Source organism: Oreochromis aureus, linkage group 8 (genome assembly GCF_013358895.1).
Source record: "Oreochromis aureus strain Israel breed Guangdong linkage group 8, ZZ_aureus, whole genome shotgun sequence".
Taxonomy (NCBI): Eukaryota; Metazoa; Chordata; class Actinopteri; order Cichliformes; family Cichlidae; genus Oreochromis; species Oreochromis aureus.
This window is the reverse complement of record NC_052949.1, coordinates 10,036,292-10,063,540: the sequence shown is the minus strand read 5'-3', so window position 1 is coordinate 10,063,540 and position 27,249 is coordinate 10,036,292. Positions and strand designations below refer to the sequence as shown.

The 27,249-nt window shown below is 38.3% G+C and overlaps 1 protein-coding gene, 1 long non-coding RNA gene and 1 pseudogene across 2 annotated transcripts; 2 read left to right on the top strand and 1 right to left on the bottom strand.

The window, feature by feature from the left end:
- Positions 1–177: 177 nt before the first annotated feature.
- On the top strand, positions 178–9,439 carry LOC120441485 (annotated as a pseudogene).
- A 772-nt stretch (positions 9,440–10,211) lies between these two features.
- On the bottom strand, positions 10,212–12,676 carry LOC120441484. The gene is made up of 3 exons (XR_005614138.1): positions 12,638–12,676; positions 12,476–12,546; positions 10,212–11,858 (listed from the first exon to the last, which is right to left on the bottom strand). It is a non-coding gene; the product is annotated as an uncharacterized LOC120441484 (long non-coding RNA).
- Positions 12,677–24,461: 11,785 nt separating this feature from the next.
- On the top strand, positions 24,462–26,266 carry LOC120441522. Its single transcript, XM_039616814.1, has 2 exons — positions 24,462–25,139; positions 25,479–26,266. Exons 1-2 carry the CDS (start codon positions 24,594–24,596, stop codon positions 25,911–25,913), a joined length of 981 nt encoding a protein of 326 aa, XP_039472748.1. The 5' UTR covers positions 24,462–24,593; the 3' UTR covers positions 25,914–26,266.
- Positions 26,267–27,249: the final 983 nt, after the last annotated feature.

Below are 27,249 nucleotides of genomic sequence, written 5' to 3'. Positions count from 1 at the left end.
TTCTGCACAACTTCCCCTTTGTTATGTGATAAAGCACATTGTTATGAAGTTGTGCGTGTGGGTGTGCGTTTACTTCTGAATGAATTTGTTTTGCACCTTTTTTTTCCCCCTCTGGAAGTTGTGCCATAGCCCTGCCCTGTCACACGAGTGCCAAGGTGTCAGGTGGCTTTTCCTCCTGTGAGCAGTCCTTAAATGAACAGAAAAAATTTGACACACCAGAGATGGCAGGCTTAATTTTAAGGTTTTTTTCTTTGCTTCTTCTGTCATTATTCATCTTGAATTTGTTGAATTTATTAGCCCTACAAACAATAAAAAGTATCTGGTGAGTTGTATTTTTCTATGCTGACTCAAGAAAACCTATAATTGATTTAATTTGTTTTCCATTAAATTAATATAATTTTATTTCTTTACATTTTTTCAAAGAAAGACACTGCCTTTCCTCGCAAATTATTTTATGTTGTGTCTGTTTCCCTTTTTTTTCAGCTGGCCAACCTTCATAGAAATAGATGACGGTGAATGGGAAGACTTTGTGCTTGAGAGGTACAAAGCATACTGGAAGAGAAAATTAAAATCAGGTCTACCACATGAGACCCCGATGCCTCTCCTCTACAAAAAAGACTTCAAGAAGCTTCCTAAGTGGGCGTTTGAAGATGCTTACAACCAGGATGCTCAACCTAGACCAAGAGTAAGCATACTAAGACAAAATATAATAAAACTGTAAAATGTATTAACTTTATGGATGTGAGCCAACATTGCCGAACATCTGCATGATGATTAACACTTTAGTATCGGTTAATCTGTCTTTTGGCTTGACTTGACTTACTGTGTTTGCTGTTTCCAGATTTGTTTCAAGTCCTTCATTTTAGCCTGTATCATGATTTAATTTTTATGATTTCAGACATGTGATCATTCTCTGCAAAACTCTCAGGATGAGAAATTCAGGAAGGCTTTTCTTCCTAACATACGCTTGTTTCTGCACAAAGACAGTATTAACATGAGCGAGTGGAATCGACTTTCACATTTTAACAATCCTTTTGGTTTCATGGAGTACAAGTATGACGGTAGGTCTTTCTGAAGATGATATTGGGTCAGTATTGTGTGCTGGACTGATGAGTAACAGAGTAAAGGTGTACCAATATACCTATTCTAGGTGCACCAATACACCTATATAGTTTCACCAAATGGGTTTTATGAAATGACATATGTTTAATTAGCCAATCAAATAACAGCAACTCAATGCATTTAGGAATGGATGAGTAGAAAACGTGACATGCTGAAATAAACCAAACATCAGAATGATGGTGACACTGAACATGGCATGATGTTGGTCTATTTCAGAAAGTGCTGATTTTCTCACACAACCATGTCTAGGTTAACATAAAATATTATGTTGGCAATTGTTTTCTGGATGAAAATGCTTTGTTAATGTTAGAGATTAGAGTAGATTAGCAAGTCTACTTTGAGCTGATAGGAAGGCAACAGCAACAAAAGGAGAAACACTCTATTAAGGTATACAGAAGAGCATCTCTAAATGGACACTGTGTCAAACCTTAAAGCAATTGGGCTACAGCAGCAGAAGACCACACTGGGTGCCAATCCTGTGAGCTAAAAACAGGAAATTAAGGTTACAGTGAAATACGTTTAATTGTTGCTCACAGAGCTGAAGTATAGAGCTATATACCTTAGTTACTGGAGTGAATCCTTAGACATCTAAGGAGCTTGGAAAGAAAAGCGTCTGGACTTCTTTAAGTTGCTTGAAGACGTCTCACCTCTCATCCGAGAAGCTTTTTCAGTTCTAAGGTCAAACCAAATTTCCCCTTGTGGGACAATTAAAGGATTATTCTATTCTATTCTATTCTATTCTATTCTATTCTATTCTAAATGGCGGAGAGTCCCAGAATCCTTAGACATGTGGAAATTTCCCACAAGTGCAAACAGGTTTGCCCAGTCTAACTATGTACGTGTTATCAGTATCGTGGACTAATTCAGGTGTACGTGCAGTTATTCTTTATTAATGTAGTTGGACATGACAGAATACCCTGTGTACTATCTGTTCATACAGATAGCAATCAGAACTTACTCAAGTCATACCTGAAATAAAAGACTCATGTCCTTTTAAGTGGCCCTGGTTTTTCAAGTCACATGGACTCATGCAGGTGTGCATGCAGTTATTCTTTTTGAATGTAGTTCACCATGACACAGTCACTTTAGCCCCATTTCACAATGACAGAATACACTGTGTACTATCTGTCTTTTAAATTGTTCCAGGTTTTTTACATTTCAAAAGATTTCAGAAAAAAATGAAAACATGCATGTAAGTCTTTAAAACTGATAAGATATTTTTATTAGTTTTTTGTGTTGTTTCTTTAATGAAAAATGACAGCAGACTCTGGGCTTCTTAATGAACAAATATGAAGCAATAATTTGAAATATAAAGCAATGCAACTGAAATATATGAAATCAAAAGTTTATTTATTCAAATAATTAATAATTAAGGGAAATGTGCTCGGTGTAAACTGAATATATACCAATCAAATAAAAACCTACATGTAACCAAACTAGTTAGAGTCTGCATTTTAGGCAGAGGTTTTGTTATTCTGAGTGTATGAAGATTAATGTGAGCCTGAATATGACAGACAAGCCGCATTTGGTTTGGTTGCATCTGAAAGAGTTTACACATTAAAAGAGATCAGACTAGTGTTGGGAAATCATGCTGGGGTTTTTTAGGTGATTCGGGTGGTGTTATGATATTTTCTGGTGGTGGATATATAGATTTAGGCGGTAATATCTAAAGATTCAAACTATATACAACACTTTCCATATTGTCATTGCTATAAAGACATCCATCTCTTAGCCTTTTCTTTGAACTACGAAACATTAGTTTAAAGTAACTAACCAACCTAACTTCTACTCATACAGCAACCATAAAACAATCACAGATTGTGTATTCATGTTTTTCTTTTGGTTTACAGATGTGATGGATTCAGTGAAGCTGATTCCAAAGCCAAAAGAGCCAATGCTTCTCCCAAAACCAGGTGATGATGGCTGTGTGCGCTGTGCTGTGGTGGGTACTGGAGGAATCCTAAACGGCTCAAAGAAGGGTGTGGAGATTGATGGGCATGATTATGTTTTTCGGTAAGACAAAAAAATCCCAAACAAACGTGTTGGCTTTGTTTGACAGGCAGTAGGCCTAGTGTAAATAATATAAAGCGGTGTAAAGCATACCCTGCTCTATCTTTCTCTGTGACTTTCATACCATAATTTACAAAATTAACTTTATTTTGTATTCAGTAACACTTTAAACTCGCGAGAGGTAGAAATTAGACAACAGAGGACCTAAGGGTTGTTTTCTCATGACTTCTGTACAACTGCTGTCATTCACTATGAATGGAGTCTTCCATATTCATTCACTACCGTATTGGCTTTACGCCTTAGATGTCCAACCTTTATATATAGTCATAGACTATATATATCTCATGCTAAAGAAATTGTTGAATTGATTTAAAAAAATCTAAATAAAATTTTATAAAATTCCACAAAAACAACATTTTTGTTTATTTTCTAACTACAAAAGTTGGAACAGGTAAAAAAAAAAAGGAAATTGAAGTAGGACTAAAAAAAACAAACCCCAAAACAAAACAAAACAAAAACACCTAGCTGAACATTCAGCTAACTAACAAGTCAGTGACATCATTGGGTATAAAAAGAGCATCTTGAAGAAGATGGACAGCAGTTCAACAACATACAAAATACTAAGTCGACAAATTATGGAAAAATGTTCCTCAACAAAAAAACATAAAAGGTTCTGTCCCGAATTCGACAATGTGGCACAAGACAAACCAGCGGAGGCCCAGTAGAGTGCAATCAGATGAAGAGTTTATTGACAACACACGCGTGGGAAGAAGCCCACAGCATCACATCTGCGGGGTTCTTCTCCCAAAATACACAGAGAAAGGTTTTTATAACGTCGGGGTTTGACGCCCCCTCTTGCGTTCTATAACATATTTTTGCATTTCTAAGAACATCATTTGCATCTTGTACAGACAATAATCAATTTTTAGAACTAAAGTCAGACACAGAAGTTCCTTTTTCTAACATCTTCTCCAAATACAGCGATGATTTCAGGCCCTCCAGGTCCCTGTGGACGTGACATCCTCTCTGATACATGTTCAGTCATCTGTTACTAAGCAAACTCCTATGTAACAGGTTACAACAAGAAGCTGAATGCGTTCGGGCCTCTGCTCAGGCCTGTTCCTAGATTATATGTATTATATGTGTTTTGTAAGTGTGTATGCTGTTTTAACCTTAATGTTATGTGTGTACACAATGATTATGGCTGCTCCTGTAATAAAAAGTTAATGTGAGACCAACAGGTTTTAATTAACATCTTAATGCAGTATCAATGCTGTAGGTTAGATTGTTAATGCAAAGTTAATGATGCAGGTTATATTATAGCTGTAACATAATTTTTTCAATTCCACAGTTCCTAGACTTACATCATTGTTTCTATAGAAAAATATATTCGATTCATTTTTTCATACACCAACAATCATCTGGAGGCTCTTTTTATTGTAAGGTAAAGACGTTAAAATAATACAGAGAAATGTCAACAAGCCAAGGACCCCATATGAGCAAGGACTTGCTGGAGTTGAAAGGGAAAATGTCCTATTTAAAAGGATATCCATCTACTGTAACCAGTTAGGGGTTATGGTTTACCGTACAATGTTTACAATTTGCAATATTTACTTTGAATAATATCCAGTGTTGGGGAGTAACGGAATACATGTACCGCAGTTACGTATTTAGAATACAAAATATGAGTAACTGTATTCCGTTACAGTTACCGTTTAAAAAGGTGGTATTCAGAATACAGTTACTTTGTTGAAATAAATGGATTACACGGCGGTACTTTCCTGTTTCATATTGTCGCGGGTCAGGACTGTTTGGGTTTGTTTGACAGCTACGTAATGTTGTTCCAGGCGGCAGCGTTACGGTTGCCATGGTCACAGGGTGACGCTCTCTCTCTGCGTGTTTCCTGGGTGAGAGAGCGCTTTTTTGTTGTTGTTGTTGTGCTAAGCTAAAAGGCAGAATGCTACAGGCATGGCCCTAAAGAATGTAGCCTGATGGGCAGTGTAGTCCGTGCCGCAGCGAGAATGGACTGCCATACACGTTATGTGTCTGTGAGCGAGGGAGGGAGAGAAAGGAAAAGTCCGAGCTGTCACGGAGTAAAAACGGGAGCTGGAAGCATGTAAATATAATAATAACCACTGCAGCCAAGAAGAGTGCCTGACGAGCCCATTTGTAAGTAAACTATTAAGACTCAACTGTACACTGTGTTCGTGTTTTCCTCCTGAAAAAATAAGTTATGTTGGAGCAGCCTTTCAACGCCTCTCTCTGTCTCTGGCAAGCAAAGTTGACCCAGACAACAAAGTAAAGCTAGTTTTCGGCTACCAGCCCGACACGGAACCCACCGTATTAGCCAGAGGTCCCTTTACTACGGTTCGGAGCCGCGGACCTTCAGTATCAGTAATAAATCACAGCAATAGTACATTCACGTGGTTGTAAACAGCATGATAATATATTAAGTAATCCAAAGTATTCAGAATACGTTACCCTCATTGAGTAACATAACGGAATACGTTACAGAATACATTTTGGGGCATGTATTCAGTATTCTGTAATGGAATACATTTTAAAAGTAACCTTCCCAACACTGATAATATCATAAAAAGATCCAGACAGTCTAGAGAAATCTCTACAAGAGAGAGGACCACAAATCAATATTGTGCTTAATGTTTGGACCCTCAGATGGCCAAAATCATTTAACCTCCTAAGATCCGAACACTTTCATTGCATCCATTTTTTAATTTCTCTTTGCTATATTGGGACTTGATAAATGTAAAATCAAAGAATTAGCTGATTTGTATTTTTTTTCCAGATTTTTGTTTTTGACAAAAATGAGATCCACATACGAGGAAATTTGTTTTAAATTTCGATTGAACAGTGACAGTATAATGTCCTCGTAAGTGGATATCAGACCCTTGTAGAGCAAAATGTAGTATTTTGGTCTAGACCACCCAAAATGTGATCTCCACATATGTGGACGCCAGATCCTAGGAGGTTAAAGTAACTGAGGCAGAGTGAAAAACTGTTCTATGGTCAGAAAAATTGAAAGTTGAAACTCTTTTTAAAAAACACTCTTCCTCTCTCTCTTCTCTCTGCGAGAACACAATGTCTATCTATTTATGGTTTGTTATCACTGCTTAAGGAATTCCTTGCAAGACATACTATTACATCTATTACAACAGCAATTCTCCACCTGCTGAACTGGCCTGCCTTCAGTCCACATCCTACAATGACTGAAATAACTTTGTGAGACGTGAAATAATGAATAGGATAGAAAGGACACAGAACACCACAGTTCCCAAATACTTATGGAGGTTTATTAGAATACAAACGGATGATGCACAGTGGTAAATATGGACAATTCTTTTTCAGATGTGTTGGTGCCATCAAATTGTAATATTCTTCTTAAAGGGGTACATTTTTTCTGTGTCCATTTACATTTTACACAATGCCCCAGCATCTTTCGAATTAGAGTTGCTTTATGATGATACTTCACATGAAATTGCTCACTGTCCCACAAGCAGATTATATATGGCAGATATTTGTAGTCAACACCTAGACATTGGTATTACACTTAAAGCTAGAGACAACTGATAAAATGTATTCTTGTCTTGTCTGGCAGGATGAATGGTGCCATCACCAAGGGTTATGAGGAAGATGTAGGAAACAAAACATCAGTTTACGTTCACACAGCCCACTCTATCACGACATCACTTTCCTTGCTGAAGAAGTATGGGTACAAATCTGCCCCTCATGACGAGGTACTTAAACTTCACAGACAACAGTGTTATATCATACTTATTTTCCTGCACAGAATAAACATAGGTGCTCTCCTTCCCTTTTGGCAGGGTATAAAATATGTGTTGATTCCAGAGGGATGAGGATTTCCAGTGGCTCAAGGCTCTTCTGAGAGGAGAAAAGGTCTCTGCTGGACCATACCGCAATAAACTGTGAGTATAAAATGCAATGAAAATGGAAATGAATCAAGAGATGTATTCACCATTTTCAAAAAGTTGCAATGATCCCATTAAGGAGTTAAGATCACACCTGTATTTTTTTAGGTTTTGTTTTTTTTGTTTTTGTTTTTTTTCTCAAAATAACCTGTCCTGTCTTGCGTTTTTGGAAGCAGAATCATGATGGGAATATTTTGTACTCCCAAACACATATGTTTGTTTATTTTCCAGTAAACAAATAAACACTATAACCAAGGCCAAGATGTCACACAAATGCAGATTTTGAGTGTACATGGAAGCCTTACCTGCATACATATAAAATGTTAGTGACATGTAATTTAAATGTATCTTTCTAATAATATGAATTATATAATGTATTTTCCAAATCAAAATCTCTTCCGTGGTATATATGTGACTAACAAGTGTGCCATATTTTGTCTTCTAATCTCACCAGACCAAGGACCTACTATTCAGGGCAATACAATGAAAGTCGTGTCTACGTTCTGCACCAGGACTTCCTCCGATATGTGCGGAACAGGTCAGCCTGCAGTTAACACCCTGTACACAGTATTTTTGTTAAAAGGACTATGAATATTTAGAAGGAAGCTGAGAATGATCTCCAAACTGGAGGTGAATTAACTGATCTAATAGAGACTGATCAGTCATGAAGGTATTATTCATGACTGTTTTATCATCTGGGACTTAACTCCAGGCCACTATGCACTGTAAAACAAACAAACAAACAAACCAATGAAATCAGCACACATCCAAAAAGCATTGTGATGAACTCAGGTGGAACAATGATGAAGCGATCCTAATCTGTACTTACAGTTTCTGTTTGTTGTTTACCACTCTACCCCAGGAAGGCAACCTTATTAGCCAAAGCAACCATACAGTCGTGATTCCTATTATAAATGAACAATAAGGATGAGAAACAAGCAAAAAATCACTGGAATAACTGTTATAAGATTGTAACTCAGACAGCAATGTCAGCATGAACAGTCATACAGTACTTTGCCAGTCTTGAGTCCCCCCCGCTGGGAAAATGGGAAATATTTGCAGCAATTTATTGAAACATGTGCAAACATACATGGAAATAGAATAAATTTTAGACAAAAACAGTCTGTACAATTCTAACCAATCAATGTTTTGTATTTTAATATTGTTCCGCTGAGTAATTTTCTATGCATGTGTTCTTTTACAATGTGTTTGGGATTTGGAGGTTGCCTATTCTGCAGTCATAGAAATGTAGCTCATGTTTTTCCATGTGTATGCTTATTTGATTCTTCTTCTTCACTCACAGGTTCTTACTGTCACCTAAACTGAATAAAACATCCTGGCCTTTAGTCAGACCAACCAACGGCGCATTCACTGTCTTCTTGGCTCTGCACACCTGTGACATAGTGAGTTAAAACTACTTGAACTTTGTGTGCTTATTGTTGGTATTAACAGCTTTAGAAGTATTGACCTGGCAATTAACTCTAGAATGAGCAAGTCAACTTTCAGGACTTTTTTCACACAGCCCAGATGAATCAGAAATAAGATTAAGAGTCAAAAACACCTTTCATGAAAAAGTATATTTAAACAAAAGGTCTGAACCATAGTGATTAATGCAGTGCCACCCACCACATGATAATTCCCTTCATTAAACATAAGCATTATAAGTGTTTTCACTGTTCTTCGTGTTTTAAATCCAAGAATAACTGGGATGAATCTGATGGATCCCGACCATCATAGCCTTTGCCTCTCTAACTTTGTCCTCAACTATACTGTATATGTATACTGTATTTGTCCTACTCTTTTTCTTCCCTTTGTGTCTTCCTCGGGTGGATGCATATGGATTCATGACTGATGACTACGTCAAATATCCTAACTACTATGTTGAGAAAAACATGACCAAAGTCATTTTCTACATCAACCATGACTACATTTTGGAGAAGAATACATGGAAAGACCTTCACAACAGGAAAATAATCAGGCTGTATGAAAGAACTGAGTCAAAAGCAAAGAACTAAAAGTAACACTGAAATGATCAACATTTCTAAATACCAGACTTAAAAATAACTGAGCTTACTTTACAAAGACTATGTGAGACAATATATGATGCTCAGTTTTACTCATTATGGTAGCTGTTTTTTTTTTCTACAACTCCTTTTATGGTTTTATCAAAAGCAAAAGACGATTGAGCAGAAATAGGTCATTAATGACGCAAACTAAACCATCCAAAGCAAAGATTATATGATTATCATCACTCATGTTATTTTAAAGTGCATCTCTCTCTGTGGGTATATTTCCATAAATTAAAAACAAGCATTGAGAATAGCTGGGATTTAGTCAAGTGCATCAATGCACTTTGACTCTTTCGTTTACTATTGGTTCACCCCTTCATGATTAGGTAGAGAGCAGAATTGATAGCATATCACTTATGGGCACTGACAATCACGGTACCACAACCATGTTTGCCTGTTGGTATTATGTTCATTTTAATGAAGTGCTGTGTTAGTAGCTTGTCAGATGTAATGGGACGCAAATCTTCCAAATATTTCAGATTTTCTCTCGTCAGTCAAAAAAATATTTTCAAAAAACTCTTGGGGTTCATCAACATGTTTTTGGCAAATATGTGATGACATTTGTTTTTTGTCAGCAGTAGTTTTCTTGATTTAGTAGGCAGTAATCAGGCCTTGGTCTGGTTATTAAATTTGTGGTTAATCAAAGTTCATTCATGATTTAATGAGCTGGGGCAATTCCTTTTTTAATTGGGACCAGGTAGGTTTGGATATTTTTCCCCTATTTTTGTATTTAACTTTTGTGAATTTATTCTATTAACATCTTTGTATAATAATAAAATGTGTTCAATGATCTGAAGTACGGCTTACAAATATGCAAAAAACAAAATCAGCAAGAGGGCTAATACCGCATGTATTGCAAAATTGAAACATGGAACTGCACTGACAGTGAAATTAATCTGTTTTAAACTGAAATGTCAGCATAAATGCTTTCCAGACAAAATGTAAACTTATAACATTAGCAGAACATATAAATGGTAATCAAATGTATTTGCTTGTGTTTGAATGCTTCATATTGTTTGGTTACTATTGGTTGCAGATTTTCAGTTTTCATTTATGCTTTTCAGCTTCTATATGAAATATTGACAAAATAGTAATATGTGATCCAGGTATATCTGTGTAATAATTTATGTCTAATGTGTTATTTAGCTTTAAGATAAACACTGTTAATACCTGTTTGTGACAGCTGTATTTACAGCTTTTACTTGTGGCACAATATCTTCATGTTGAAACCAAATAGCTAATTATATATTCCACCCCTGGAAAAAGGGGCTAATTATATTATTTATCTTTTTTTTTTTTAAATGGGGGGGGGGGGGGGTTTAGTGGTTGGCTTTGCTTTTATAGTAAATTTAAATTTCTAGAGTTTTAATGGGGAAAGAAGCTGTGATTTTATTGTGGCTGTTTGTCCTGATGTTAGAGCCTGTTTTTCTCTGTTAATTTTTTTTCTTAATTAGTTCAAAAGTTGTAGCCTCCAGAAAAATTATTTTTCTGTGAAACACAAAATGTTCAGTTAAACGCAACAAGTTTTGTATAGAGGTGTTTGATGTATTAATGACATCACAATGACAGCTCAAATGATCTGTAACATCTGTATACATTGTGCATGTAATTTTATGTAGGAAATGAAGATGACTTTTATGTGATGTGTTAATTTTGTATCTTATAATTTACTTGTATAGTGTAAACATACTTCTTTTTCTAGTTTGCTTAAAAGTTTTAACCTAAAATCACTGTGCCCTGAAGCATCCCTTATTTATACTCTATACTCTCTTCTGCTTTATGATTCTTATCTTGCTGCTGCTCTTTTTTTGTTATCATCTCATCTGAGCACAAACTATTCACAGTACTTCATTCTGCAACTCCCCTTGTTCAGTGGTACATTTCCTCCTTTGCAAAATGTCCTAATAAGATGATGTCTCATCATTAGACTTGTCTCTGTGCAGAGTCTGTGCCTTAAAATATAAAGGTCCTTGGGATCACTGGCATTGTGAACTGGTGCTAAATACATTTAATGAATTGAATGTTAACATATTAGTCCATCAATATAATGCATAAGTGGAAAGTTCCATAGCTCTAATGGAAAATACCACATTTCCATTTGTAGTGATGTGGGATGTGGGAACAGAACATATGCTTACATTGATTACTACTATAGTTTTAGGACTCTTGTAGCACTTACGTGGAGTTATATACAGTACCAATGGATGATTACCAAGGTAATGAGTAATTTGGGCTAGTATCAGAAGATTAAGAACGACTCTTAGAGCTCTGGTACATGAATGGTAGAGAAACCAGACAAACACAGTTGTGTGGCTTAAAAGTACTTTAGTGGTGTTAAGCCGTTTAAAAAATTTTGTAACCAACACTGAATTACAACAGGTTTTAACAGAACTTCAAGTATAAAATAAAATTGTGCACAAGTAAAAGAATTAGTCTTTTTCAGTCCAAATGGTACCGGTGGGGCCCATGACAAACGGGTGTATTGCATTAGAGTTCGTCCAATGAGGAGTGTGTGTGTGTGATTGTCTGTCCTACCGCACTACTTGTACAGTAGAGGATTGTAGTCCATCAATGTGCAATTGAGTGTGCGTGTGTATGTATATCGTCTCCTAGGATCTTGGGTTGACTCGCCATCCAGTGAACACTGGAACACTCTGGGTTCTGGAATCGCTGACCTGGTATTTGGATTCGTTCCATATAAAAACCTGACCTATAAACAGTGGTCAAATATATGTCACGAACAATTTAAGAATGACTCTCACAAATTACACTAAAGTAGTGTCACACTGCAGTAACTACTATTCAGATCAGCCATCATCAATTCAATCATCATCAGTTGAAAATAAACTCACTGTACATATATATCTAATCACAAATAAATAAGTATATTACCCCTTTTAAGAAATGGAATAATATGCAAATGCTTATCAGAAATGAACAAAGTGCAAATAATCAATTTCAATAACACAAAAACGTAAGGACTCAGTCCACAAAGAGGAGTATTAAAATAGACGTGCTTAATCCTGCTTGTACCATAGGCCTACTAGTACAAGTGGAAATACACTAAAAATTACCTCCAAGTATTCAATACTGAGTATTGTAAAACAACTGATTGACATCAAAAAATTAAACAGGAAGCAGCATCAAGTGTGCTTACAATTATCTCTCATGAACTTATTTTTAGCTGCTTTAACCATTTACAGCTTTTCACATGTTAATGACTTAGTTAATGATGTAACTAGCATAACAACAGTGCATTTCAGAGACACCCAACAACTGTACCCACACTCCGCACATCACGTGTCTGATTAGCCACATTTAGCTTACCGCCGTCGAGTGGATGCTCAGCGTTTACGTGAAGCCACAGCTCAGTAAACCTTCCGGTTTTGCTCTGCCCTCTACGACAACAAGTGCAAAACCATACTTTGTGAACAATATCAGTTTAGATGGTATTTTTTAACTCGTTAGAGGTTAATTTCTCCAGCTTACCGATAACAAAGTTTTAGTCCGCCTGCTCTGTTCGGCTGTAGAAGCAAGAGACTGAAAACTGGGGAGCTGGCACTAAGGAGGGACAAGAGCTGCCTAGAGCTTCACCGATTGGTTTACATGCGAGGAGTGGAGTAAAACAATAGGCTCTCATCAGAGCTCATCAACCCTCTGAGAAAACTTAACCCTTGTTTGACCAGAGCATATATATAAATCTGTGTCCCTTTTTTGTTTAAAATATATTGATCTCATTTCACTTTCATTAACAGGGACAGTAAGAACAGGACAATGAACATTAAATGTTTTACTTTTTCTTCTCTTTATCTGAGATGATTTTAGGAACTGGGTTACACTCTTACATAGCAAAGTCTCTCATGAAGTGTATACACTGTCATTATTATAATCTGTTCAGAGCTCTATGCTTCCACTACTGTAGATATATTTATAGCACTGTATAGATCTGTTTATCACACACCAGTACATCTGTATATATGTAGCACATTTGTATATTGGTTCATGGTACATCTATATATCTGCCCGCCTGTATAGCAATATAGATCATCTGTGTATGTGTATAACTGTACATATGTATACAAAAGTACATCTGTACATTTTTCTGTAGTTCAGTGTCCATACCAAAGTTGATTAATTCATTGACTTATAGACCCTAGCCTAACCCCACCTCCAAAATACACCGTCCATTTAGATTGGTCATTTCAAGAATGATTTTCTGTGTTGAGTTGGGCACGGCCAGTTCAAAAGCTGTCGTAATGTCTATAATACGAGTCACTGATATTCTATTGGCCCCTGAAACTGTCTTTATTATGTTTTGTCTAGATTTTTTCCCTAATGTATATTTGAGGATGAAGACCTCTATATTTGACCATTTGGAATGTGATTGTCTTCCTTGTAGGGTTATCAGTAGCATTTTCCTCATTTGGTTCAGAATCAGAATCATAAGATTCTTAAAATCAAGATGTTCTTCATCTTCAGACACATCCTCCTCCTCCTCCATGATAAAAGGTGAGTTCCAGGGCCTTCAGGGCTATCAGGTGTTTACTTCCGCTGTTCACCATACGTAGCTGCAGAGTGCAATGTTGTTAAGACTCCCTTCAGAGAATCTTTATATGATTTGATACTTTCCCTTGTCCACTCAATGTGGCTGGAGTTTGCCCACAGGAACAGAAGAGGTTCCTGTCAAAAGTTACAACAACATACACATTTTCGCACCTCACACATGAGATCAATAGGCCAACAGGGAGTGTGTGTGTGTGTGTGTGTGTTTCAGGTGAAGTAGGGTGAAGTATGGTGCATGATTAATAAGATGTTTGTGTGACCACAGAGTTATTAAAAGGCTGCAGGGGAGGCTGGCTCTTTGGAGTACAACAATTACCTGTGGTTGCCAAGTAAAGTACGGTGGCCCCTACAGACAAAGCACGTACAAACTCCAAAACACTTACAAATTACTAAAGTCATATCACTTTGGTAATGTAAATATAATATGGGCAATATTATAGTTATTATATGAATCATTATTAGTTATTACAGCAGTGAACATGAACTTTGTGTCAAATACTGAGCTTCAGTACAGATTCAAGTTGCAGTTATTTATATGTCTTATCACCTTAAATCTTCACTCAAAGACAAGTATCTTTGACAGTGCATATATAGGTGTATCATATATAAGAGACAAATGTTGTTCCTTCAGTATGTTGGCATTACTAAATTTGGCTCAATGCTTACATATATGTATTATTAAAAGCCGATTCTTTGATCCCCATGATAGAACAGAAAACCCGACTCAGAGTGGTCAAAACATTTATATTTCTTTATTCAATCATCCTCGGAAGAGAGAGCCCTGCACAGCCCAAAGCCAGTGCAGAAACTCTCACATTACGATCTAGAAATGTGTCTCATATAGGTGTTATTTTGGTACTTTACACGTCACACATAGTTTCATGTTACTAGTTCCTCTTTTTGTCTGGTTTCCTGTTTTTATTTATATGCTTGTATAGCTCTACACTAACTTCCTGTTTTCAGTCTGGCTGAGCACTTAGTTTATGAGTCAAAAGTGGCCTTGCTTTACAAGCTTTTATTACTAACATACATAAAACAATATAATAAGAAAATAAGCACTAAGAATATATTAATTACATGACAGTATAAAAAGAAAATGTACGAGCTGTGATAACTGTTTCTGATAGAATGAAGAGTAGACTGATATATTAAATATTCCTTTATTGGGTGGGAAAATCAGACCATGTCATAACTGCTTTAAGTCATACAGAATAGATATCAGAGCCTTAAACAGGCTGACTTCTGCTAAATGGGTCAAACTGGGCAGAAAGTATACAAACACATAACATCCTTATAGAATATGCTGTAACACTGTAGATCAGCTTAGTACTACTAATCCAAAATACTCAAAGCTTCATAGAACTGAAACAAACATTTATTTTTAGGTCCATTCTGCTGCTGATACATACTTTAGGTTTCCGAATATTAAACTTGTTGCTGCCTTTCATAGTGTTTCACTTGAAGGCCCTGAGTACTTTCTCCCACACTAAAAACACTGGAATGATATCATTATTTGAACATTACCTAATAAGGCTGATTCAGGACAGACAGTTAGTTATGTTAAACTTTTCTATCAGTCCTTCACAAACAGGGAACAGTCTGTCTATTCTCTCCATCTGTCAGCTGGTGCTGGCTCTTCCTCCTCCTCTTCCTCACACACTGCTGAGTTTGTCCTGGTGGATCATCAGGGGTGCAAAGCCTCACAGATGATGTGCAGCAGTGGCTCCCTCAGTCTGTCCTCACTCTGGACACTTGCAGTTGTCACACATGGAAATCAAATGTGTGATAAGCTGCAGGATTCAAACACAAGTGTAACTTATAAATACATGTTCATACTTTTATTCCACAATCAGAGAGAAAGAAAAAAGAGAGTGTGCAGGACAGACAGACAGGTGACAGTCTCAGGTGTATACACTGCTACAAAACAGCACAAGAGAAGGAGGATTTAGTGTTTGTGTTATTACGAGTGCTAAACAAGAAGAGTTCCCAGATGGTACAGTGGACACATGTGTGACTCCTGTGACTAAAGCATCTTTCTTTCAGCTTAACGAGCGAACCGTCAGCTCGTTCAAACACACGTTAAAGTCTCGACACCACCGAACAGAGGCAGCAATATAACATAGCTAACATTAACAGTGCAGTGAATCCTGCTTGTGCCGTGATATTCAGGACTGCAAGCCGAGCAGCATTCACTCACTTTCAGCTTGTTGTGTTTGTGGATATATGACTGACTTTAATTATCCATAAAATCATCACATGCTCTGTAAGATTAAGGTCGACTATTGAACGGCGTATATTTCAAAGTAAAGGTTTTAAAACCAAGTTAGTACAAACATCGCTAATGTCACACAACTTTCCCGACATGTGGCCAACAGTAATGTTTTAATGTTGTTCATTATTAAACATTTGCACATAAATAAGTGACATAATATTCAGTACTTACTTTTGAAAGTTTACTCTTCGGCCCCCCTGCTTCCAACGATTTTTTCGGCAAAATTATCCACACCACCGCCGCGCTATGAAGTCTGGGATATGTTGGGCCATGAAGGCTACACCGACCCATCCTTAAAATTCAGGGAAATGAAGGACGCATTTGAGGGCCGCATTTCGAGCAGCCTTTGAATCGCGACAGCCTTCGTTGCGTCGCTGTGGCGTAATCGGCCTTAAAATGCGGCCTTTAAGGCTGCAGACCCTGAATTAGGGTTACAGCCATGGAGTTGGATACCGGCGGAAAACACCTGCAAAGATAAAACAACCACACTCATATATATTCAACTAATTTAAAAAAAAAAAAAAGTTCATTTACCCGTTACTACCACACACCAAATCCGGTCATTGGTACTTCCTGGCTTGTGTAATTACTAGGTAACAAAAGCTCAACACTGCCCCTAGCGTCCTGGAGCACTTCCGTTGTGTTTTGGAGTTTGCATGTGTTTTGGATTTTGTACGTGTTTTGGAGTTTGTCTGTGCTTTGTCTCTAGGGGCCACCGTCGTAAAGGATTCAGTACGCCAATCCAAAAGCCTACACCTGCCTTTAGGCATCAGTCATTTAAAAATAATTTCTTCTCTCTTTAAAATTTATTCAAAACTAATCCTCTAAAAGTGATTCAGTTTATCTATACTGTTGTTCTCTAGCTGCCTGAGTGTATCATTTAAAGTGGATGACTGCTACATTTGCAGTATTGTTACTATATTATTTCTTTATTTGCTCTGAGATTGCAGCAGATGGACAAAAAGTCGTTGGTGCTAAAAAGCACATTCAGGAAATCTATATGATTTGATCAATTTTGACAACAAGTATTATTATTCATGCTTCTGAAACAATATTAAAACAATTAACTCATCTTAAAAGTCATTCTTATTTTAGTACATTTGAGCATTTTACTTGTAATTATGTAACACTATTATTGCATTGTACATTACTAAAATATACTAAATATATAGTAAAATATACAAAAATGCCAAATGGTATAGTTGCAAATGGTATACATCTGAAAATGTATGTTTAAAATCTAACATTGAAGTTATGTGCACTTTGGTGAACGGCTCAAAGAAGAGGGTTGGCCATGATCACATTTTTCAATTAAGGAAAAACAAACTGAACAAACCTGTTGGCTATGTTTGACAGATATCACCTTTTACTTGTAGTAAGATAGTGAAGGATAATCAGAACAGCTTGTTCTAACTATTTCAATCCTGATAGGAGCAGTTTTTTTGTTTTATTTGAATTGCAAAAAGGGATATGATTGAGGAGATTTCAGGCTTCTTAAAGGCTGGCTGAGGCTTTTAGTATTCTACAGTGCTATTGCTATTTCCCTGTTTTATTGGGATTTATTTGAATATTTGAATAAGAAAAGAAAAAGTGCTCTGAAAATAATTGATAAATATATCTGATTGAGAAAAAAGGGATTGTTACGAAATCAGTTTTACCCCTGTTCTTTTATTCGTCGAGGGATCCAGAGATGGCACCGGAACTCAGTAGTTATTTTCACAAAACCTTTATTCATCTTTATTCATCTTCATTTAAGCATGCACTTCTAGAAGGGAAGACGAGGCCGGTGTCCCTCTGTAACAATCTTCACCCCTTTGTTAGTCACAGCCAGCTTTATAGAGGCGACCCCATCATAAATCCCCCATGGTGTGCTGGAAACTCTGTATGTCTGTGTGTGTATGCACGAGCACGTGAGTACCTGTGTGTGCGCGTACCCGCGTGTCTATGTGAGTGCACGTGAGTGAGTGTGCATGTGGATGTGTGAGTGTAACAGTTAAAACACTGTGGATGTGTGTCTCTTCCTAGGGGCCATAAAAACCATCTCCCTTCCAGACCACAGTTATCAAGTTACAAATGTTGAGACCCCCACACAGGTATCCTCTGGGGAATTTCCACTCAGCATTAACTCCTCTTTGTCTTACTTTCACAGTTCAACTGGGGAGGGTCTCCTAAGATCTACTCCTAAGTTCATGACACAGTCAGGCCTTTATTTATATCCAGGGCAGTGTCAGTGTCTCAAAATAATTCTACATTCTATCTTAACACATTTCTAAACTCTAAAACAAACTAAAAATTCCTACATATCTAAACTCTAAAATAAGCTAAACATTTCTACAGGATACCAAAAGCTCATATGGCAGGCCCAGTGTAACGAATGAAAGGAAGACAAAGTGAAAGCAAAAATTAAGGATTTACTGGGATATAACGTGAATGGAAGTACTAACAAACAGAAGAACACTCAAACACAGAAAGGAAAACACAATATTGTGGGGCAAACCAAAACAAAAGACAGAAACAATAAATACAAAAGATATGGTCTTGCCCTTTTCCACTTTTTCCTTTTTACGTTAAATGGCCTCCTTGACTCCCGCTCAAACCAGAGTTCCTCCCTGATGTGTACATCCTCATCATTGAAAGAGTGTCCACTGGCCTGTAGGTGTAAAGGGACTGCGGAGTGCTGGCCTGACAAGGTAGCTCTTCTGTGTTGTACCATCCTCTTCGTCAGAAGTTCTTTAGTGTACCTGATGTATAAACTCTGGCAATCCTCCTGGCACTTAACAGCCTATACTATATTACTCTGTTTGTGTCGGGGACCCGATCTTTGGGTGGACCAATTTTGTTAAATAATTTCTTTTTCATTGGCTGCAGCTTTCTTTCACAAATGTCCAGCTGGTATAACCACATTTACTCAAGGCCTTCTTGATGTGATGTTCTTCTGCTTCCGTGGCCACTGTGTCTGTTGGCATGGTGTTCGCTCTGTGTTGTAACGTCCTGATGGCACCGGTTTGTGCTCCAGTGGATGATGAGAGTCAAACCTTAAATACTGATCCATATGTGTTGGTTTACGATACACATCAGCTTCTGTTTGCATGTCAATATGCATGTACTCTATAGACTGCTAAAGACTTCTGCATTCACCTTTTTGATCTTCTGCCCTTTTTCCAAATCTTATTTATTTATTTATTTATCTCTTTTGTATTTTCTTTATCTCCAAGGGCACCACCGTAATTTTTGTTATGGTCTAGTAACATAATCACCATAACTAAATAAATAAATCTAAATCTAAACCTTGAGACAATTTATTTGATAACCTGACAAAGATGTATGCATGTATTTCAATTCAGTAGGTGAGTGAAAAAATCTTCTTCTTCTTCTTCTTCTTCTTCTTATTATTATTAATAATAACAATAATCAACACTCGGTTGACTGTGCTCCACGGACAGTGGATAATCTTCTCCACATGTGGACCAGAGACGGAGAAGGAGTCCATGAGAGCTCAGCTGAACCGTTTGATGTCTGCATACCCGACTTTCAGAGAGGGATTGACAGGGGATCTGCAGAATTTTGTCTGCACTTAGCAGCAGTGTCAGCCCTGCGAACTGGTGTCCCAGCCGCTGCCTCGCAAGCCCGAGGCGGTTAGAGTCGGCACGCTGAGGTTCGCCATGGCGCCACTCTTTCCGGGGAACTCGACTGGCTCTCGGGGGTCCCCGGAGCTGCCAGGGACTTCCACCGCCAGCTTCCACAGATAGAAAGAAGTGGCACTCTCGCCAGCCTAGCGCCCTGCTCTACAGGGGTTTTAAACGCAGTACAAGATGGAATTTCTGTGAAGTGCAACACTATGATAACTAACCCACCATTATTTGCAGCCACCAACTGTTGTACTTCTGTAATGTGTCATCCTACCAAATCAAAGGTTTTTAACCAGTGATGAGGCCATTAAGACTCATACAGTGAACCTGGAGTCAGTGGGTTTTTCTGAAAGAATGAAAGATGCTGGGGGTTCAGACTCCAAGAATTCTGTATCACATGACTGTCAGGTTAATGTGTTGAAATCATCAGCGAGCAGTCCTAGTTGTTCTGTGTGTGATCAAGAATCAAATCCTGCTACCTCGGACAATTTAACAATTACCGGTGTGGCCAAGCCACCTCATGCCAGGTCTGAAACTTTGTTTAAACCATGTTCTAAGTCTGAAGAAAGACTTTCTAGCTTTCCTTAAGGAGTAACTAAAGACGGTTTAAACTGTGCTGAAGTCTTGGAAGATTTAAAGTCTAATTTTTTCAATTCAATTTTATTTATATAGCGCCAAATCACAACAAAAGTCACATAGAGGCGTTTTATATTGTACAGTACAGGGCTCTAGACTAACTTTTTGACATGGGCGCACCGGTACGCCTAAGTTTAAAAAGTTAGGCGCACTCAAATTTTTCAACCGCATCGCTTAACACTGCAGTTTTACATGTGCACTTTCTTTGGGGGGGAAGTCCATGCAGACAATATTCATTTCTAAATTATTAACTAACAAACTTGTGCTTAAATTGCTTTGTCAGTATTGTAGAAAATGTTATACTTAATCATCATCTTGGCTCCTCTGACGACCTGTTTGCTGCTGAAAGGCAGTGGGGAGAGGGGACACTTGGGCAGTGCATTTATTGCAGCATATAATGTGTTTTCTGGATACACTGCTGTTTTTTCAGAATTCAAAGATTGATGGTACCGTGTCAGAGCACTGGCTATGAATTTCAGACGGATCAGTCCTTAACTTAACACAAAAGTTATCAATAGTTCTTTTCATCTTTTCTTATTACCCACAGCTACATCCACTTCTGTCGGGCCTAGGCTGCTCACTAGGGCTGGGTATCATCACTGATTTCTATAATCCATTCGATTCCGGTTCTCAAAGTCCTGATTTGATTCAATTTAGCCTCAGACAGTCAGAAATATTATAATTCTGATCATTTATCAGTATTGATACACATGAGACTTCATCAGAATTGTGAACATCACAGCAGATGCCTTTGTGTCAAAGTAACTAAGAATAAAACACAGAAAAACATGAAGGAGATTTTCCTGGTCTGGCGTTTTATAGCAGATAACCTTAAAAATATTCTGCAATATTCTGCAATTTTGCATAATTTTAAGAAGTTTAAATTTCTTCAGTATTGAACAGCAGAAATTAGGCTTTCTTGTCCGAGGTCATTTAAGTGAAAAAAAGAAAAAGAAAAGAAAAAGACAGCAGCCGACAGCGCTGTAAACAACGGTAGATTGTTGGGTAATAAGCGAATAAATAACGCAGAAAACAGAGATTTGAGACGGGAAACTGTTCTTGAAGTACAGAGGGGGGGGGGGCGGGAAGCTGTGCATGAAGTGTGATTTTTATCGTGGTGGAAGCAAAACAGCAAAAGTAAGAGGGAATTCATGACGACATTGATCAAATGTGAAGCGTAGTTTGCTGCTTCTTTTGCTGCTTCTTTTGCTGCTTCTTTGCTGCTCGGCGAATTTTGGTTGGAGAGACAAAACCTGCAGCTCAGAATCTAGCGCAAAAAAGACGGAAACACAGCGCGGACCCGACGCATCAGAATCGCTAAGCTCCGACAGCGTGTCCGTGTTCGGGCCGTGGGGTGAGAAAGCCGAGAAAGACAAAGCTGATTCTGATGCGTCGGGTCCGCTCTGTGTTTACGTCTTTGTGTAGAATCCGTTAATGAATTGATATCGCTTTATTCAAGCTACTCACCTCTCTCTTCCACCTGCACTTTCAACTGGACCACAGCCAATCAGAGAGGTCCCGCCCCTGACTATCTCTGATTGGTTTAGTCCACGATAGGGCATAAATGTGTCTGTTGTTGACCACACGGAGAGTTGCAGAGATTTTTTTTTTTTGTTACCAAAAAATATTTGGTCGCACCGGTGCGACCAAATATTTTTTTTTAGTCGCACCACTGAAAACTTTGGTCGCATTTGCGACCAAATTGGTCGCACTCTAGAGCTCTGCAGTATATCCTATAATAATAGACACAGAGAAAAACCCAACAATCATATGACCCCCTATGAGCAAGCACTTTGGCGACAGTGGGAAGGAAAAACTCCCTTTTAACAGGAAGAAACCTCCGGCAGAACCAGGCTCAGGGAGGGGCAGCCATCTGCTGCAACCGGTTGGGGTGAGAGAAGGAAAACAGGATAAAGACATGCTGTGGAAGAGAGACAGAGATTAATAACAGATATGATTCAATGCAGAGAGGTCTATTAACACATAGTGAGTGAGAAAGGTGACTGGAAAGGAAAAACTCAATGCATCATGGGAATCCCCCCGCAGCCTACACCTATTGCAGCATAACTAAGGGGGGATTCAGGGTCACCTGGTCCAGCCCTAACTATATACTTTAGCAAAAAGGAAAGTTTTATGCCTAATCTTAAAAGTAGAGATAGTGTCTGTCTCCCGAATCCAAACTGGAAGCTGGTTCCACAGAAGAGGGGCCTGAAAATTGAAGGCTCTCCCTCCCATTCTACTTTTAAACACTCTAGGAACAACAAGTAGGCCTGCATTGCAAGAGCGAAGTGCTCTAATAGGGTGATATGGTACTACAAGGTCATTAAGATAAGATGGGGCCTGATTATTTAAGACCTTGTATGTGAGGAGCAGGATTTTGAATTCAATTCTGGATTTAACAGGAAGCCAATGAAGGGAAGCCAAAACAGGAGAAATATGCTCTCTCTTTCTAGTCCCTGTCAGTACTCTTGCCGCAGCACTTTGGATTAACTGAAGGCTTTTCAGGGAGTTTTTAGGACATCCTGATAATAATGAATTACAGTAGTCCAGCCTGGAAGAAATAAATGCATGATCTAGTTTTTCAGCGTCACTCTGTGACAGGATATTTCTAATTTTAGAGATGTTGTGCAAATGGAAGAAAGGAGTCTTACATACTTGTTTAATATGTGAATTGAAGGACATGTCTTGGTCAAAAACAATAAATAAAAATAACTCCAAGGTTCCTCACAGTGTTACTGGAGGCCAAGGTAATGCCATCCAGAGTAAGAATCTAGTTAGATACCATGTTTCCAAGATTTTCAGGGCCGAGTAAAATAACCTCAGTTTTGTCTAAATTAAGAAGAAGGAAGTTAGCGGCCATCCAGCTCTTTATGTCTTTAAGAAATTCCTGCAGTTTAACTAAATGGTGTGTGTTATCTGGCTTTGTGGATAGATAGAGCTGGGTGTCATCTACGTAGCAGTGAAAATGTATCCTATGTCTTGTAATGATACTGCCTAGGGGAAGCATGTATAATGTAAACATAGTTGGTCCTAGCACTGAACCCTGTGGAACACCATAATTGACCTTAGTGTGTGAAGAGGACTCTCCATTTACATGTACAAATTGAGTCTATTAGATAGATATGATACAAACCACTGCAGCCCAGTACCTGTAATACCTACAGCATGTTGGTGGTTTGGAGGAATTAATTATTGAAGTTAACTCAGAAAGATCAATTGGAGAAAAAGAGTCTAACTGAATATCAATGGTACTAAAAGTAGCTGTAGATAATATTACATCTGTGGGATGATTATTGGTAATTTTTTCTCTAATGATAAACATTTTATTTGTGATGAAGTTCAAGAAGTTATTAGTAGTTAACGTAAAGGGATGGTTGGCTCAATAGAGCTCTGACTTTTTGTCAGCCTCGCTACAGTGCTGAAGAGAAACCTAGGGTTGTTCGTATTTTCTTCAATCAGTGACGGATAGTAAGATGTTCTGGCTTTGCAATTGGCTTTCTTATAAAGCAACAAACTATTTCTCCAGGCTAAATGATGATCTTCTGAATTTGTGACACGCCATTTCCTCTCCAGCTTACGAGTTATCTGCTTTAGGCTACGCATTTGAGAATTATACCACAGAGTCAGGTACTTCTGATTTGAGGCCTTAGTTTTCACAGGAGCTACAGTATCCAGAGTCGTACGTAGTGAGCAGGTAAAATTATTAATAAGATAATCGACCTCTGTTGGAGTAGCGTTCAACAGAGCAATTTTGTTGTTGCTCCTCTGCTAGCACCCCTAGAAATACATGTTCAGGACTCGGGGTGCACTTCCAAGGCAGCTATGGCGCTGCTGGACCGTATATCCGCATCAGATTCCCAGGTGGAGGCAGCAGCCGTCCAGTCAGCACCCGTGTTAGTTTTATCCCAGAGTCTTCTTATAACTGAGGTGAGTGACTGTGCTTTTTCATCTCATGAACCTGTTATAGAGGAGAGCGAGGAGAGTACTGGGTTGCCCTTTTGTGGGCCCCACTACAAAGAAACTGGTGCTAAAGACTGCTCTGTCATTAATCATGATTTCATAGACATCCATGCTGTGGCCGAACTAACTCTTATGCTATGTCCACACGTACACGGGTATTTTTGAAAACGAAGATTTTCCGTTTTCGTTTTTTAAAAAAATCCTGTCCACACGTGCAGTTTTAAAAAATATTTCTGTCCACACGTAAACGCCAAAAACGAAGGCAAACGCTGTTATGAACATGCCAAAGCAACAGGCGGCGATATAATCCGAACCGTGTAGAAATGTTGGCCAATCAGAATTCTAGAAGCCAGGGCGGGAAAGTGTACAGAGTACAGAGTACAAGATGGCGAATAGAAGTAGGACTGAATCGTACGTGTGGACAGACCATGAGGTGGAATTATTCCTCAACCTAACACTGGAATATAAAACGGCAAAAACACAAGAAAACGTGGACTGGGAGACTTGTCAGGGGAAATACGCTGACATTCACGCTCTTTTTTTAGAGCAGTACCCCTCTGAAAAGTCACAAGAATTTCCTCATCGCAAGGAGGATATAACCAGGGCCATCATCACCACCAAGATGAAGGCAATAAGGGGGAAGTATAGGCAAGCGGTAGACTCCGGTCGAAAAAGTGGTCATGGTAGAGTGGTCCTACTATACTTTGAGCTGTGTGAACAGATATGGGGTGGCTCGCCAGCGACTACTGCCATTCCGTCAGGTATAGAAACAGCAGATGTTGACACAGCTTCTCACCGTTCGGAATCTGCATCTACCTCGTCTGCACCTGACATCTCGACTGTTGAACTGTCAGATGTGTCTGATCAAGCACAGTCTGGGGATAGCGATTTGCCCACTTCTGTGGTAAAGGAACGAAGAGATCTGCTTAATGTAAGTATGGCGTAAATATCGCTTTTTGAAATTGATTATGATAATAAGGTTAGCCTACCGTACATGTATAAATTAATGCCTTACTATATTTCGGTAGCCCAATTATAGATGCCTTTAGCACCTTTCAAGCTTGACCTAGTAAAGACGCAGCTTAGCTTAATTTCATGTTGGTGTTTAATCCCTACTTCAAAAATGTTGTGGCGTTGAAAGTAGAGGGAAAGAAAACACCTAACTTAAAATATTTAAGTACAGCACTTAAGTAAATATTAATTTGTTGTTCCACCACTGATCTATTGTGGTTAATTTGTTTTTCATTATTTTATTCTACCTTTTGTCAAGGCAAAACTCAAGGGCCACAGACAGGACAGACTTAAAAGAAGACTTTCAACTGAGACACAGCTGCTGAATGTTGCCGAGGTGGACATACAGATGAAGAAAAGAATTCTGGATATGATGGAGACATCTGAGAGGCGAGCTTCTGAACATTACAGTACATTGTCAGTCACTCTTGAGAGACTTACAAGTTCAATTGCAGATGGATTTTCACTGCTAAGACAAGCCATGCATCCACCACCACCACTACCTTTCAACATGCCACCATACCATGGTGGGCACATCTATCCATGTGCACCATCACCACACACCGTATCTGGCACATTTCCACCCAACACTACCATAAATGAGCAGCCAAGCACCGCAACTAGCTCACCCTTACCTTTGCAGGGAACAGGGGAGTTTTCCTTCACACGAGCACTTATGGAGGATGATATTTGAAATAATCTGCATCATTACTTTTGCTGGGCAGTAAATGTAAAAAAGTAAAAGTAAAGTGGGATGCTGTTTGGGCTGCATCTGTACATTTTATTTCATTATTTTAATTTATTTTCATTATGCTTTATGTTAAAACGTTGAAAATATGTTTAGGTTTTTTTTTTTGCATTTTAAGAATGCTCAACTGTTTACATGTTATGTGTTCCATTAGCTGTTCTGCAGCTCCAATGTTTTATGTTTAAAACAGCTGTTAAATGTAAGAGGTCTTCCTTGTGTTCTCAAAAAAACATTTATCTTACTGCTGAGAAGTTTGTGGGTTTGTTTTTTGAAAGGCAGCTTCTTTTGTATAAGTTTTCAAGTGTCTTCTTGATTAAAAATGTCAATAACTTAAGACAGTATTATGGATTTTGTCTCAATGGCTGTTGCAAGAGTTTATTTCAGTAAAGCACTAAACTGAAAATATTACAGGGGTCACAAAACGTGTACAAGATGTTTTAAAAAAAGGGTCTTATTCCCTGTAAATAACATTTAACTGAAGCAAGGTCCCACTTATTGAACATGGTCAGGATCACACTGGCTGCCTCACTGGCTCTCTTGGCCAGAGTTTATTCAATAAAGAAATAAACTGAAAGTTTTACATGGGTGAGAAAATGCATACAATGTAACAAGAAAAGTCTTATTCCCTGTAAAAACAAAAAAAACAACAACAAAATTTTAACTGAAGGCAAGGTGCCACTTTCTTATTGAACATGGTCAGGATCACAGTGCACAGATTGAAGTGTCACATACCCTGACTTACAATGTCTGTAGATATGGCGGTGTCCTACAATAGAACAAATCGTTTTTTATGGATCGATGAATTCAGTAAGGACTCTCCTGACTCTCTTCCCTTCTGATGTCATGCAGTCAGCTCTGTGGTAAGTCTGTGTGGCTGGCTGGTTGTCCTTGTCCTGCTGAATTACTTCAGTGACTGTATTCTCATCCATCATGTCTTTGTTGGCCTCACAGTAGTTATGGAGCACAAAACAAGCATAAATGACAAGTGGAAGTTCATTTAGATTAATGTCCATTGGCCTTCGCAATGCTCCAAACCGTGCTTTCAGTCTGCCGAAAGCACATTCAATGACCATTCGAGCTCGACATAGGCATAGTCCAAAATACTGTTCCTGAGCAGTGCTTCCCCCGTTGGCGTACTCTTTCATTAGGTAAGGAAGCAATGGATATGCTGGATCCCCAATAAGAAAAACTGGAATTGCCTCCTCATGTTCCACAATTTGTTTTTTTGAAGACGGAATCCTGCCAGTCTTCAAATGTGTGTTCAGCGTGGAATTTGCAAAAA